Raw genomic sequence first — 15,183 nt, forward strand, 5'->3', positions numbered from 1 at the left:
GTTTATTTAAGTTTAAACATATTTGACAACATATTAGCTACATAAAAATAACATGAACTAATGGCCAAGACCGCAGATCTCTCTCTCTCTCTCTCTCACGCCCGCCCCCTCCTCTCTGTGCATACTAGTTTAAATGAACAACAACAATAAACAAATGCTGAGTGCTGATCAAAAGTTTTGTGCAAGCAATTTAAGCTTAGGGATGGGGGATGTCTCCTTCACTGGTTGGCTATATCGTCCGCGCGCGAGGGGAGGAGGGGGCTCACTGCGCTGTTTGTCTCCCGCTCCGTGCTCAAAGTCTCCCCAGGCAGTCTATTCAACTGACGGGTTCCACGAAAATTAAAATAAAAAAGAAAACATTAGATTTAAATAAAAATAAAACTCTCCCACACACACACACACACACACAGTGATGTTCAATCGGGCCGGGTCCCTGTATTATAGCATAGTGAATAACTATATCATGATTATTGTTATCATATTACTCAGTATTTATTACTATAAAGACACTACTGCTACAACACACACTGACACATACACACATACACACACACACACACCCACACACACACACACACACACACACACACACACACACACACACACACACACACACACACACACACACGCTAATCTCCCTTGCTCTTCTAATACAACACCACATACATCAGTATGATGATGATACAACAGCTTCAAATATCATTGCACATTTGCCCATTATTGATATTACATGTGTTATCTATCATCCTATGTGTATGCTTGCCTTTTCTTGTTTTGTTTTGTTTTTTTAATTTTTGCTTGTCATACTAGTTCATCATTATGTTATATGTTAACCCCTGTTTTTGTTGTCACACTATTCCACCTAAAAAAAGGAAGTGGCAAGCTGGCCACACTTGTTAGCTACAGGGTTAGAAACACATACAGAACTGGCAAACTCTTCAATAACAGCGTGACCATTATGGAGGTTAAGGTGTTTGAAATTTTCAGTAACTGTATGCTTTGTGACAGGCACACAAGCTGAACTTAGCAAAAACTGCGAGTCTACTCTTCATCTACTGCTGTTGCTGGAAGATAAAAAATAAATTAGATCAAATATGTTGTGGTGCTCTGCACCAACATACTTAAAACTCCAAAACTAAATAAAGTCTTTGAACTGGCTCAGCACAAGATGACACAGCTCAAGATGACAGACTTTCTTCTTATCCCACAGAAACTCATTCATAATTTTGTTGTACTGCTTATAAATCAAATCAGAGATAATTAAACTGAGCAGTCTCTAACATTGATTACATTTATGATATATTGGAAAAAATATTTCATTCATTTAAGGTCATGGTTTAGGATCAGCAACACACTGTTCAGGGATTCAACTTGAAGAGAAACCTCCATCTTCCTCTTAAGTCATGCAGGTGAAGTGGTTGCTATGCAACAGTCAAGGTGCAGGGCAGCAGTAAGTGCTTTATGTGTATTAAAGGCTGCACACTGCAGGGATGTTGACCACATGTTTTCCAAGGACCCTGAGTAGCTCTTTTTTTTTACCCCAGCACTAAAGGGAGTGATGAAGTGTTAACCCAGTGTTGTCCCTCATTACATTCTCTAACCTCTGTCTGTGAGAGTGGAAATGAGCTGGGATCAGCAGACCCTGACCGTGGGGCAGATCATGAGGGGACTGGGAGGTAAGACAGTCCATGACCTGGACTGGTTCATCTGTATGTTGATACCTCCACAGCCCACCCTTCTGGGCTCTGTGCATATATACAGGTCTGCATCAGTAAATACTGATGTTTACTAAAGGATGCTGGTCCCTAAGAATTGTAATTTACCAAACTAATATTTTATATGACAAGGCAAATCATTTAAACCTGCAGCCACAGAGCAACATTAGGATTCACATTGTTCTCATTATGTCTCCACGCCAGTGACGGTCAGAGTCGGAGGCATATTGTTTTCGGGTTGCCCGTCCTTCCATACATACAGTATGTCTGTCCATCTCATTCTCATGGAAGGGTTATCTCAGTAACGTCTTGAAGAAACTTCTTAAAATTTTGCATAAATGTCCACTTGATTCCAGTTTTAGTTCTGGTTTAGTCTCCTCCAACTCCTGTGGAAAATATCAGTTCACCAGCTAGTTGCTGACCTTGTCTGTCTGCTGTTTGGTGCTGATGAGAGGAGTGAGACTGAATAAAACAGGCTAAAAAGCTCACTGTGTATGAACATCTTTCAAATGACACATTCATTAGATCCGTTGTTAATATTGTGCAGCTTTAATAGGCAATGCTTCGTGGGGTAAGTAAAGAAATGATGACCTTGTGCTACAGCCAAAAACAAGAACAATGAAGGAAGTGGAAAATAAAATGAGCTACAAAATGAAAACAAAAAATGTATAAAGTTTAGATTTATTTTATCAGCTAATCAGAGATTTAGATTCAGGACGTTTGTGAAGTATCCTCACCCCCAGCTTCATTTGACTGACATATGTCTGCAGGTCCCCTCCCTCATCCCTGTTCTGTTGTTCAAACTGGGGAAGGAAAAGAATCCAGACCTGGCTCATGCTTTGCTGAACTGCTTGCCAAACCTTGGGACTCATAAGGTACCCCCCCCCCCCCTCAACTCATGAACTGTGATTCTTATTAGAGTATAATTCATATTCTGAAAACTTACATGTGTTGTTATGTTACAGCTGTGTGTCCCAATGGTGCTACAGACTCTCCACATGCTTGCCAGCTCCCTTAAGCTTAGAGCTGTGGCGATGCGCCTCATGACTGCTCTCTGGAAGAAACAGGTCTGAAATAGTAAATAGTGATCATCATCATATTTTTCCTGCCTTGACTCACAGCTGACTGTGTTCCCCTCTGTAAGGACCGAGTTTACCCAGAGCTGCAGCGTCTGCTGGGTCAGCAGGACAACAGGGTGGTGGTGGGGAGGGACGCCCAGTGGGAACAGATCCTGGCCCGGGCTGCCTGCCTCAGGGACATCTGCAGAGAGAGGTCTGACCAACACACAAACACACACTCGACATGGTGTAACTGGTTTGCTCTGGTCCAACTCTGTTGATGAGTTTGTAAATATGTAGGTTCCGTTTGCGTTCACACGCATTCAAGTGAACCAAAATGCATCATTACGAAACACGTGAGAACGTTCACTCCTCCGATTGGTCAAATTGTTTGGAGCAGGAAAGTAAACACAGGAAGAAGATTATGGGAACCGTTGAGCTCAAACTTGTGAGTTCAGAAATCTTTCACACCAAAAACTGCTCCAGAGTTTGTTTGGGACTGAATCGTACCAAGGGGGAAAACAAACCAGGGTACAGTTTAACCAGACTAAATCAGGTCTCGGTGCCAGCAGGTCAAGCATAGTAGTCCAAACTAACTCTCCACAGCAACATTTTCCAGTTCCTCCTGAGTGATCCCAGGGTGCTCCAAGCCAAGATGAGAAATATATCATCTCTCCAGTGTGTTCTGGGTCGACCCGGGCCTTACCCAGAAGACCTCCCCCAGGAAGATCATAACCAGATGCCCAAACCACCTCAACTGGTTCCTTTCAACATGAAGGAGTAGTGGCTCTACTCCAAGATCCCCCCGAATGTCCTCCCTCATTTAAGCCACCTGTATCCACGTCCATGATCTTGTTCTTTGGGTCACTACCCAGAGCTCATGACCAGAGGTGAGGTTCAGAACAAAGATCGACTGGGCTCACCTCCCTCTTCACTACAACGGTCTGATACAGTGCCCACTTCACCAGTGAAGCTGCACCAATCAGCCTGTCAATCTCCTGCTCCATCATCCCCTCCCTCACTCCTTCACTTCACCGTCCCAACCTGCAGAGAGCAATCAGAGAACCATGGCCTCAGACTTTGATGTGCTGACCCTCATCCCACCATCATAGACATGAGGGTGTAGCTGAATGTATATAATGGGGACTGACAAAGGACTGACTGATCATCTGTCTGCTGTTTTTCTTTGGTCATTTCAAATTCATTCATATTTAGTAAGTTATGATGTAGAAAGTTCCATGGTTTTCACACTTCACACATGCACTATGGACAATATTAGCTTCAATCTTATCAATCCTTGGTGCAGGACAATGGGCCTCTTCCTTACAGGCCTGTGACTCCTTATAATGAGGTAATGAATAATGAAGTTTACTAATAAAGTTACCACATATTACAGGTATAAAGGTAAAAGTCTCTACTAGGAAATCTAAAAATATTTTTGTAAGCATGAAAATTCTTGACCATGGAAATAATCATGACACATCAATCCAAACTCAGGGTCTACTTGCTAGGTTTTCCTGGAGCTTTTAGCTGAATCAAGTGGTTTTCATCAGCAGATGGAGTCTGCTCAGTTGTCATTAAGATGGCACTTTCAGGACTTGTTATCCACGTTGGTTCCATCTGCTGATGAACATCATGTGATGAGGTCGAAAAAGCTGGTAAGTGGACCTTGTGTTTGAATGGTTTTGTCAAATTATATTGTTCTTCCTCATCCTTTTTAAACTTAAAAAAATAGAAATAACGACTAGTTTTATGTTTGTTTTCCACCTCAGTCGTCCAGATGTTTGTATTTTGTGTGTGTGTGTGTCTGTCAGGCCTTATCAGCACGGAGGTGATATGTTGGCTGCTATTACACACACTCTGAACCAGTGCACCAGACCAGACATGGCAACCCCAGCTGCTCTCGCCCTGCAAGGACTACAGGAGCTGTGCCGGGCAGAGGTCACACACACACACACGCACACACGCACACACGCACACGCACACACATACACACAATACATGCATTTAGTTTCAAATTTTCCAGATAAATTAGAGCATCTTTTTTTATAGATAGATAGATAGATAGATAGATACTTTATTTATCCCCCAAGAGAAATTCATGTGTCCATTAGCTCATTGTGGATAATGATAATAATAATAATAATAATAATAATAAAAACAGTTAATAATAAATAAACAATAATAATTAGATTAGTCCACTTCCTTTGGCTGAGGTGTTGTATAGCCTGATGGCAGTGGGAACAAAGGATCTCCTGAACCTCTCTGTTCTGCAGCGCAGTGAGATGAGACATTTGCTGCACCTGTAGCTGCTTCTCTGTCCTGTCCTGCCTCTGTTCAGCTTCTGTGTTTTCACACATGTACTGTTTCAAGAAGCAGATTGAACTGAGCTGTCTCATTAAAACTCAGCTGTACAGAAGCGTAGTCTTGGGAGGTGGTATGGGTTGGGACACTATGGAAATGATTCCGGTCAGAGAATCTTTGAGGTAGGAGGAAAGCTTATTTATTTCAAAACTTGTTAAACAGGTGTGGCCTGGCTGTCAGCGTATGTGTGTGGTCTGAATAAAGCATAAAGTACATAACAGGAACATGAAATATAATGAAATGGACCTTTAAACATAAATTCAACAGTAGAAATCATTGTTAATTACAATGTGTGTTAAATTGACCACTTCTTCTGTTCAGCACATTGGCCTAATATTAACATGAACAACTGCTGACAACTTACATTTATATCCTTCACGCACACATCGGGAGTAAAAGACAGTCCAGAGTATTGTCCCTTGGCAAGTTTCACCGTCACAACTACAGGGAAAGACTCTGCTTATCAACTATGGCACCACTCGTTAACTATGGCACCACTCGTTAACTGCTGCACTCTGTATGTTGCGGTGATGGGCGGGGCTGTATGTTGGGAGTGAGGGAAGGAGGTAGAGCCTCCATGCTTGATATGGCCTTATTTAGGGATAAAATTGGTAGGCTTTAGTACAAGCTGTTTATGTGTGCTGGTCACTCGGGGAACACATTTCACTAGTAAATATCATAATTGGCTGCCTTCCACTGAGCTTCATGAGGTTTATGTTACAGGTGGTGGACATCATCTCGACATGGAGGCGCCTTGGGCCGGAGCTCAGCTGTGAATCCCGTCCACTGATGGTCAGAGTTATAGCGGAGCTCCTGGCTCTGGTTCCCCAGCTCACTGTAAAGTCAGAGGAGTACGAGGTATCTGACCCACATCAGAGATTTTTAATCATCAGAGGGTCATCAACAATAAGATTGATCATGGTCTTTTTAAGGTGTTGTAACTCTTTTCACACATCTTAAGTAAATACACATCGCATCAGTAAATGTCAGGGTTTTGGCCTCAGAATCAAGATGGATGAGTTTTGTTTTCATCATGCTTATATCATGCATGCTTATATCATATTCATCAGGCTTATACAGGGAGCCATGCTGCCAAATGACATGTTGTGACACACCCTAACATACATACATTAGCTGGCTAGCTTGCTATGTTAATATGTTTATATGGCTTTATAAACACAGCCAACTTTACATCTTTACATGTACATTTACCGACATGCCTATTTTACATATTTATAACTTGGAAATGTAGGATGTAAACCAAAATAGCTTGTTCCTAGCTGGAGTCAGGTCCTGGTTAGCTTAGCTTAGCATAAAGCAGCTAACCTCTGTTAAAAATACACTAGCAACACCTCTGAAACTCTTTGATCACCATGTTAAATATATTTGTCTAATCACTACTCAAACCGAAATGTATTGTGTAATTACTGCTCAGTTGAGCAGCAAATAGTTTCAGCACAGACAAACCAGTGTGTTGTGATGAATGGACTAAAATAAGATACAACATGTTAATCAGTGAGACTGAGAGGTGTTTCTGTATATTTGAAGAGCCAGGCTAGCTGTTTGCCCCTCTCCAGCCTGACTCCAGCTCTGTACTTCACACACAGACATGAGATTGATGTCAATTTTCTCATCTCATTCTCAGTAAAAAGAAAAATTATTTCTAAAAATTTTTGTTTATTAAGAGCTGGGAGCTAGAATAACATGTGTGTCTGAAAAGTATTAACATTAATAAAACATAAGGAACAAACAACAAATGTAACGTATATTGTTTAGCATTATTTTGTTCTTAAGTTAAAATGGCTCTTTTGATAATTGTGGTAAAAAGGGATTTAAAGCACCTCGGTCAGTAATTGGAATCTCTTCCCATTTTCTTGAATGGGAAAGTGGTGTCAGAATTTCGATGACACATAGAGACTGTTCCTCAGTAACATGATGTCAGACTTTCCTGACAAACACAATGTGTTGTTTGATTTTTGAAAATTCTTTTAACCTGTTTTTTTTTTTTCTCAGAAACTGAAAGAGGAGGTGGTCAGCTTTCTTTGGAATTATACTGTGAACAAGGTCTGTGTATTGAAGATGTGTGTGTGTGAGAGAGAGAGTGATAGTAGAATATCTTTATTGTTATTTCAGAAATACCACAAGATTAAGTTATACTTGATGCTGTGAAAAACAAATAAGATGAAGTATTGCAACTAAGTAGTCATAAAAACACAAACAGAAAGCAACCACTGGTGTGCTTTGGTGACGAGTGCAGTGGTGTTAGTGGATCATGTGAGGTCCTCTGAGATGTGTATGCCCAGGGGCCGGTTGTACAAAACACCTTAGTTTTCTACTTAAGTATGACACCCAAGGTTTAACTTCTCCTTAGATGAGGGAGTTATTTAAGCGTGTCACACAGAATCTCTTAAAAGGTTTCCTTAGTTAAGGAAAAAAGAGAAAGAGATTTTACAGCGGTAAAATTCTACTGTTTCCATAGAGACCATTGGTTTGCTGCCATTAGTACTTCTGAGCTGCGTAAAGTAGAGTAATCCAACTGTAGACTCAAATTATAAACTAAAAATCTATGATGTAGAATCAGTTCCTCATCATTTATGGTCAACAGGGTTCTCCCAATCTTCTTGGGATGTTCATGTTCTTCATTCATCACCATAAACTCAGCTCATGTTGCAGTTAAGACAGAGTCAGAGGTACCTTTTAGTTTTTTTCTTTACTTTGGTCACTAAGGTCTTTCGTTCAACAGTTTAACTGACTTTAAGTGAGTCCTTAAGTATAACACTAAGATAAGTGAACATTTTAAGGAAACCTTAAGGAGAAGACTTAACTTTGTTTTGGGCATCTGTGTTTATTTTAAGGACACCTTAACTCAGACTTTAAGGAAAATATTAACCTAAGGTAGTTTGTGCAACTGGCCCTAGAAACCTGAAGCTGGACACTGAGTGATGAAATCTGGAGCATACTGATCATCCTGTGACCTTCCAAAGTTGATGATTAGCTCCTTGGTCTTTGCTTTATTAACAAAGATGTTGCTCTCTGAGCACCAGGTTCTGCTCATCTACTCTGAAGGCTGATTTCACCACTGCTGGAGATCAGCCCAGTCACCAGTGTGTCATCTGCAAACTTAACATGGTGTAGGCGGCAAGTACAGGGACACAGTCATGAGTGATGAGGGAGCTGGGGATGTTTCTAAAGACTCATTTCTCTGGTGATTAAACCAAAATTTTAATTCAGACCACTTGACTAGTCTAGAAGTAAGAAAACGATCAGAAAACAATCAATTAATCAGGATCACAGCATCTATGGATAAACCATGTCTCATTGGTTTGCCAATTGTGGCTGATGTTAGCAGTGGTAGCACCAGCAGCCTTCTTACCTTGCAGGTTAAGGTCAACACACCTGAGCTGAATGTGATTATGAATTGCTGCGGTCAACTTGTTGTATTTCAATTTATTCTTCCACCTTACTTGTTTACAAGATCTGGGTGTTAGCAGATGATAGTCGCTCAGGTCACAGATGTTTGTTTTTTTCCGTACTTGCGCTGTGATGGCTGGCTTCAGTCACTCAGGAACTGTCGCCAGAGATAGAGAGGAGATGAAGATTCTTCTGCATACATCCTGTTCAATGGTTGCCTTGATTGAGGATTTTTCCATGATTTACAAAAATTCTAAATGTTTGACAGTTCAGATGGTTCCCAATGCAGTGTTGATTTTGATGGATAAAAAATTACTTGTGGATGCTGCAAACAGAATTTAAAAAAAAATTGTAAGTAAAGAGATCCAAAAGTTTAGGAAATGCTGAACTTAATACCTAATACATAATACAGCTGCACTAATCAATAATTATATATTAATGTGTGTGTATGTGTGTGTGTTTTGATGTAACAGGATCCAGAGGTGGCCAGCTGTGGCTACAGGGCTCTTGCAGATTTTCCTGAAGAGGTCCACACAATAACTCTCCTTCCTGAGGCAGTAAGAGTCTATAACTTTATAACTGCTTATGCTCCACACAGATTATATCAGCTGTTTTTCCCTCCTAGAATTACAGTATTATGTAGCAGCTTATATGAAATATCATGAGTGTTACAATTTTAAAGTTTTACAATAGATTATAAGAATGTAAGAACTGAAATAGTAAAATAAATATAATATTGAATTACTTAATAAATAATTAAAAAAAATAAATTAATAAAAATATAACATCTGGATACAGTCCAGATATACAATATCATCACCGGGGTTAAAAATATAATGTATTTGATTTTGTCAAATATCAGCCCAAACCTATGAAATAATTTAAATGAATTATTTTATTTTCTTCTAATCACTGTCTTAACATAAATGTTTTAACATATGTAAAGGTTGTATATCCATATAACACAGTGAGTTAGCTAGTGCTGTGGTTGCTGCTAATGCTAGCAGCTAGCTAGTCATGCTAGCAGCCAGTTAGTCATGGTAGCAGCGTGGCTGTAGGGATGTCATTGTCTGTCAGTCTTTTGGTCTCTTGAATGTTTTGTTGATCACCTGAAATTTCCTCTTGCACAACCAGTAGATCAATATTTGATTTGTCCAATACTTACTGCAAATTAACAAATATTAGCATGCTAACATGCTAAAAAAGAATGGTGAACATGGGAAACATTACACCTGCTAAACAGCAGCATGTTAGCATGTAAGCTATAGCCTCACAGAACTGCTAGCATAAACACAGCCTTTTTAGTCCAAAATTAGAGAAACAATGAAGATGGCTGCTGATTGTAATCTGAGCACTGTACAAACCGTAACTAGAAGGTGCTGCCTTCTAAATAGTCATCACAAAATCTCTGAATAAACAGTGAATACACCTAAAATCTAATGAAAACTGACTATCTGACTGTAAAACTAATGAAGAAAATAAAGAGGTCCATTTATAGATTATGATTAGATTTGTGGTTAATTTAGATTGTCTCTGTTCTCTTCAACATGCAGGTGGTAAATGTGTCATATCTGTAATAATGAGCTTGTGTTTACATTGTCTTGTTGTATCTGTTCTGTCTGATGTGAAGGCCAGGCCGCCCACAAAGCTGCCTGAGGGTGAAGAGGATGAGCAGGGGGAGGAGATAGAGGAAGAGAAGAAGGATCTCTCTGTCCCAGGTTCATCTTACGTGAAGCTGATGGCTCTCACCCCCACACCTGTTCTTCCAGGTAAATTACACTCAAACTGTGGTCAAAGATCAAGGTGCTTCCTGCTTGCTAGGCCACGCACCCCATCAAACACTGTTCATGGTGGGAAGCCAGTGAGGAATCATGTCAGTGGAGGGCCTGGATCTGGGAGGATGGTTGTTTCTTACCTTGTTACACTTTTTCTCCTCAGCGTTTGAGCTCTTCTTGACGTCACTGGTGAAGCAGGAGATGAGCCAGATGCCACGGGGGGTATACTTCTCTGCCCTGAGGGGGGGGAACCTGCACTCAGACCAGGGTAAAACAGTGGCAGGAATCCCAGCGTTCATGCTAAAAACCTATGAGAAAAACAAGCAGCCTGGGCTGAAGCCTGGACTAGCAGGTGAGTAAATTCAACCTCTGTGTGAAGATGAATATGTTAGGAGTAGACTGTGTGAGCAGTGTTGATTCTCCACTGTTGGAACATCTGAAGTGATGATTTTATCTTATCACACATTTATCAGCATCAGATGATAAGTAACAAAAAATATCAGCAAAAATGCAAAATACATGTATGAAGTCATTTAGAAACAGTGGTGTCACTGTCTAGTTTGTCCATCAGAGAGCACTGACAGGGTTGGCAAAGGTCAGGGTCACTATTACCTCACCTCGCCATAACTTAAGAATGAATTAGATAATTATGATACAATTAAACACAAATGTCTAATAGGATGAAATAATAATAATATTAATGCACTTTATTTATGGAACACTTTTAATACAAGAGATGTAGCTCAAAGTGCTTTATAAAATAAATGAAATAGTACAATAAAATAAGGCCAACTATGAAGTTAGACAATATGAAGATGATAAATGATAAAATATATAAATGAAAATAAAAACAGAAAATAATAAGACTAATGAAATATGAGAGAATTAATTAAAAGCCAAATTAAATAAATAGGTTTCAGATTTTTCACATTACCTTCATCTCTTATAGCTCTTGGTAAGGTATTCTATAGTTTTGTAGCATGGTTAAAAAAAAGAAGCTTCACTGCCTGTTTTCTTGTGCGTATAATTGTGTGTATTTAAAAGCCTGTATTTTAAAAGCCAGAAGAAGATCTAAGAGCTTGTGAAGAATTATAAAACAACAGAGAATCTGCAGCATGAGCCGGTTCCAATCCATGTAGAGCTTTAAAAACAAGTAAAGGAACCTTAAAATCTCTTCAAAAAGAGAGTGAAGCTAAAACCAGGTAATATGATTAATTTTCCTTGTTTTAGTTAAAGGTCCAGCAGACCAGCTCTGAATAAACTGAAGTAGAGAGTAGATCGCTTTTAGATTCGCCAACCACAAGTATTTTTTCATCAAATGAGGAAGTGATGACATTTTACATCAAAAAGGCCAAAGGTCAACCTCACTGTGACATCATAATGTTCTGCAAAACACTTCTGCCATTATTCAATGCTGCAACTCAGATAGATACTTTATTTATCCCCTAGGGGAAATTCATGTGTCCATTAGCTCATTGTTGATAATAATAATAATAATAGTAATAATAATAATAAAAACAGTTAATAATAAATAAACAATAATAATTACATTAGTCCACTTCCTTTGGCTGAGGTGTTATATAGTCTGATGGCAGTGGGAACAAAGGATCTTCTGAACCTCTCTGTTCTGCAGCACAGTGAGATGAGACGTTTGCTGCACCTGTAGCTGCTTCTCTGTCCTGCCAAAATATTGTGGAGAGGATGGTTGGTATTGTCTAAGATGGCCTCCATCTTACATTGCATGCGTCTCTCCACAACAGTCATGAGTGAGTCCAGACTCCTGCCAAGCACAGACCCAGCCTCTTTGACCAGCTTGTCCAGTCTCTCTGCCCCAGCAGACTGCAGCATAAAAGAGTACACTGTCCACCACTGACTGATAAAACATGTGCAGCATTTCACTGCAGACGTCAAAGGACCTGAGCTTCCTGGGGAAAAAGAGCCGGCTCTGCCCCTTCTGGTAGATGGGATCCATGTTCAGGGACAAGTCCAGTTTACTGTCCAGGTGCACACCTAGGTATTTATAAGTGTGCACCACCTCAGTGTCCTTCCCTCGAATGTGGACTGACTGAAGGGTGGGCCTAGACCTCCGAAAGTCAATGACCATTCCTTGGTCTTGGATGCATTCAGAAGGAGGCAGTTCTTGTCACTCCATTCACTGAAGGCCATCGTCAGATCCCTGTACTCCTCTTCCTGCCCATTCCTGATATGCACCACAATAGCTGTGTCATCCAAGTATTTCTGGATGTGGCAGGACTCACAGTTGTATTTAAAGTCGGCCGTATACAGGGTGAACAGGAACAGAGCCAGAACTGTGCCCTGTGAAGTCCCTGTGCTGCTTATCACTGTCCCTGAGACAGTTACCCAGCCTGACGTACTGTGGTCGTCTTGTCAGGTAATCCACAATCTAGGACGTGAAGCAGGGATCCACCCCATCCTGTCCAGCTTGTCTTTAAGAATGGGGGGTTGGATGGTGTTAAATGCACTTGAAAAATCAAAGAACATAGGAGACACAGGAGACTTGACCCCAGTGTGAAGGGAGTTGCAGCTGCGGTGTCAGGTTGTGAAGGAGATGCCGTAGGAGAAGCTTCAGCTGAAGCGGTGGGAGAGAGAAAAGGTAAGGCTGTGTCAAACCAGGGCCTTCAGACAATTTTTTTTTAACTTTATTCCCTCCAGGTTCCATTCTGTAACAGGCTTAGTTCAGTAAAAGGTGGTTCACTTACAAATCTAACCTCAGTTGTGAGTATAGCTATATTGGGTTATATAAGTTTAATATTCAGTATATTTATAATGCATAGTATATTTTAGTGAAAATTTACTGCAACAACAGTCAACATACTGAGTGAAGCCAGTCAGGTGAGAAGTGAGAGTGACATGGTTAAAATCCCCCGATATTGCAATGAATGCATCAGGGTGCTGGGTCTGTACTCTCGCTACAGTCTCGTCAATGACGTCTCACGCGACTGCAGGCTCTGCTCATGGTTGAATGTAAACAACAATGGTGACGGTGTGAGAGAACTCCCTCGGTACATAGTACTGTCTAAGACCAACTGCCAACAGCTCAATATCCCGACAGCAGATAATCTCCTTCACTGTGATGTGACCAGGGTTGCACCATCTATTGTTCACAAGCAGAACCAGTCCTCCACCTTTATTCTACCCACTTGCTCTGGCGTCTCTGTCCGCTCGTACTGCAATGAAGCCGGGTAAATCCACACAACGGTGATGTCGGTTAACCAGGTCTCCGTGAAACACATGAGACTACACTCATGATATGCTCGCTGGTTCTTCACGAGTGCCTCCAGTTTATCACTCTTCTTAGCCAGGGAGTTGACATTTCCCATGAGGATCGATGGTAGAAAAAGGCTTATATCTCCATCTCCTAGCCTTTAGCTTAGCCCCGGATCTGCATCCACGGTACCGCTTCTTCAGCTCAGCCGGTATGGGATGTTCAACTCGATATCTGGTACACTTTCAAGCCAGGAGTTCTTCTCTTGTGTACATTATTTTATCCATCGTCAGACGAAACGGCGACGTAGAATAAAAACATCAATCGACAAAAAATGTACTAATATATACAAATCTATTGCAAAAAACTACGAGCTACGCAGATTTGCTGCCACTTGTTGTCAGCGCATCATTTGAGGCAGAGACTGCGAAAATATTTCCTGACACTTGACTGGTTGGTGGAGGAAACAACCATGAGGAGGAAATTCTACATCTTCAACTTAAGATGCACCATCACAACATCAGTACATGTCCTAGTCACAGTCATCAGCCACATCTAAAAGATTATTTGTATGTTATGTTTATATTTAAGAATAGTTATTAGTCATTTAATCAATGTTGATATCTGCCTCAAACATTCAAGAGGCCTCTAAGTACATTTTTTTTGCCTTTCTGCATTAAAAACTGAATAAATAAAAGCTCCAGGTTCACTGAGTTTGATTGACTGCAAATTTGCTCATGTATATCCACTCAAGTACAATATCACCTAAGCTGGTGCTACATTATTTCCTAGTAAAGTTTCAAAATCTTTCAAAAAAAACCCTGTTTTACTTTATTTGGGGCAGATTTCTCAGTCAGATTGTTTTGATCTAATTGACACAGAAAATACACAGCAGGTCGTGCTCTTCCTGTTTGTTTTTAAGTGTACTCTGTTGACTTTACTGGATGGGACCTTGGAGGACACAAGATTCATATACAAAGCATAGAGACTGGGAGGTGGTGGTGGGTTGGTGGCATCCCAGAAACAAATTTCTGCCCTAGCCCCACCCCATTACAGTGGATTTGAGCTTGACCTTGAATATAGCTCACCTTGATTTTGTGTGTGTGTGTGTGTGTGTGTGTGTGTGTGTGTGTGTGTGTGTGTGTGTGTGTGTGTGTGTGTGTGTGTGTGTGTGTGTGTGTGTGCGTGCGTGCGTGCGTGCGTGCGTGCGCGTTGAAGCTGGTCTGCTGCTCAGTTACGAGCTCCCTGTGCAGACTGATCGCAATGGCAAACCGATCGATCGCTTCCTCGTGAGCCGCAGCCGCAGCCACCAGCAGACCCTGACCGCCCTTATTCATGAGGTACATGTGAATCTGTCCTTTCTCTGCCTCTCACACATCCCTTTGGTTTCAACACATGGAAGTCAACCTCTTTTATTTTGCTGTATTTGTGTCTGTAGGTAAACATCCAGCCGTCTGAATGGCACCGGGCTCTCCTCTTACCCCAGGCCTGGAGGGGCTTCATGAGCCGAGCTTTTCACGCCATCTTACAGGTCTGTGCTTCTGGCAACTGACACACTGATTACATATTTATGGAAGACATGGCTGATACTACATGTGGTTCTAGAAAGGAAACATTCTCCAGGCAATGTTAAG

At 40.9% G+C, this 15,183-nt stretch overlaps 1 protein-coding gene across 1 annotated transcript in view; it reads left to right on the forward strand.

The window, feature by feature from the left end:
* The window catches only part of focad (focadhesin), a 56,516-nt gene that overhangs the window by 22,579 nt on the left and 18,754 nt on the right, over window positions 1-15,183 (forward strand). Inside the window, exons 12-22 of the mRNA XM_022747766.1 lie at window positions 2,486-2,590; window positions 2,681-2,782; window positions 2,860-2,987; window positions 4,588-4,714; window positions 5,861-5,995; window positions 7,151-7,201; window positions 9,022-9,105; window positions 10,179-10,317; window positions 10,487-10,675; window positions 14,768-14,889; window positions 14,988-15,080. Of these exons, the coding sequence (XP_022603487.1) occupies window positions 2,486-2,590; window positions 2,681-2,782; window positions 2,860-2,987; window positions 4,588-4,714; window positions 5,861-5,995; window positions 7,151-7,201; window positions 9,022-9,105; window positions 10,179-10,317; window positions 10,487-10,675; window positions 14,768-14,889; window positions 14,988-15,080 (1,275 nt within the window). The remainder of the gene's footprint in view (window positions 1-2,485; window positions 2,591-2,680; window positions 2,783-2,859; window positions 2,988-4,587; window positions 4,715-5,860; window positions 5,996-7,150; window positions 7,202-9,021; window positions 9,106-10,178; window positions 10,318-10,486; window positions 10,676-14,767; window positions 14,890-14,987; window positions 15,081-15,183) is intronic.

This window comes from Seriola dumerili, unplaced genomic scaffold (assembly GCF_002260705.1).
Source record: "Seriola dumerili isolate Sdu_G_001 unplaced genomic scaffold, Sdu_1.0 BDQW01000111.1, whole genome shotgun sequence".
NCBI lineage: Eukaryota > Metazoa > Chordata > Actinopteri > Carangiformes > Carangidae > Seriola > Seriola dumerili.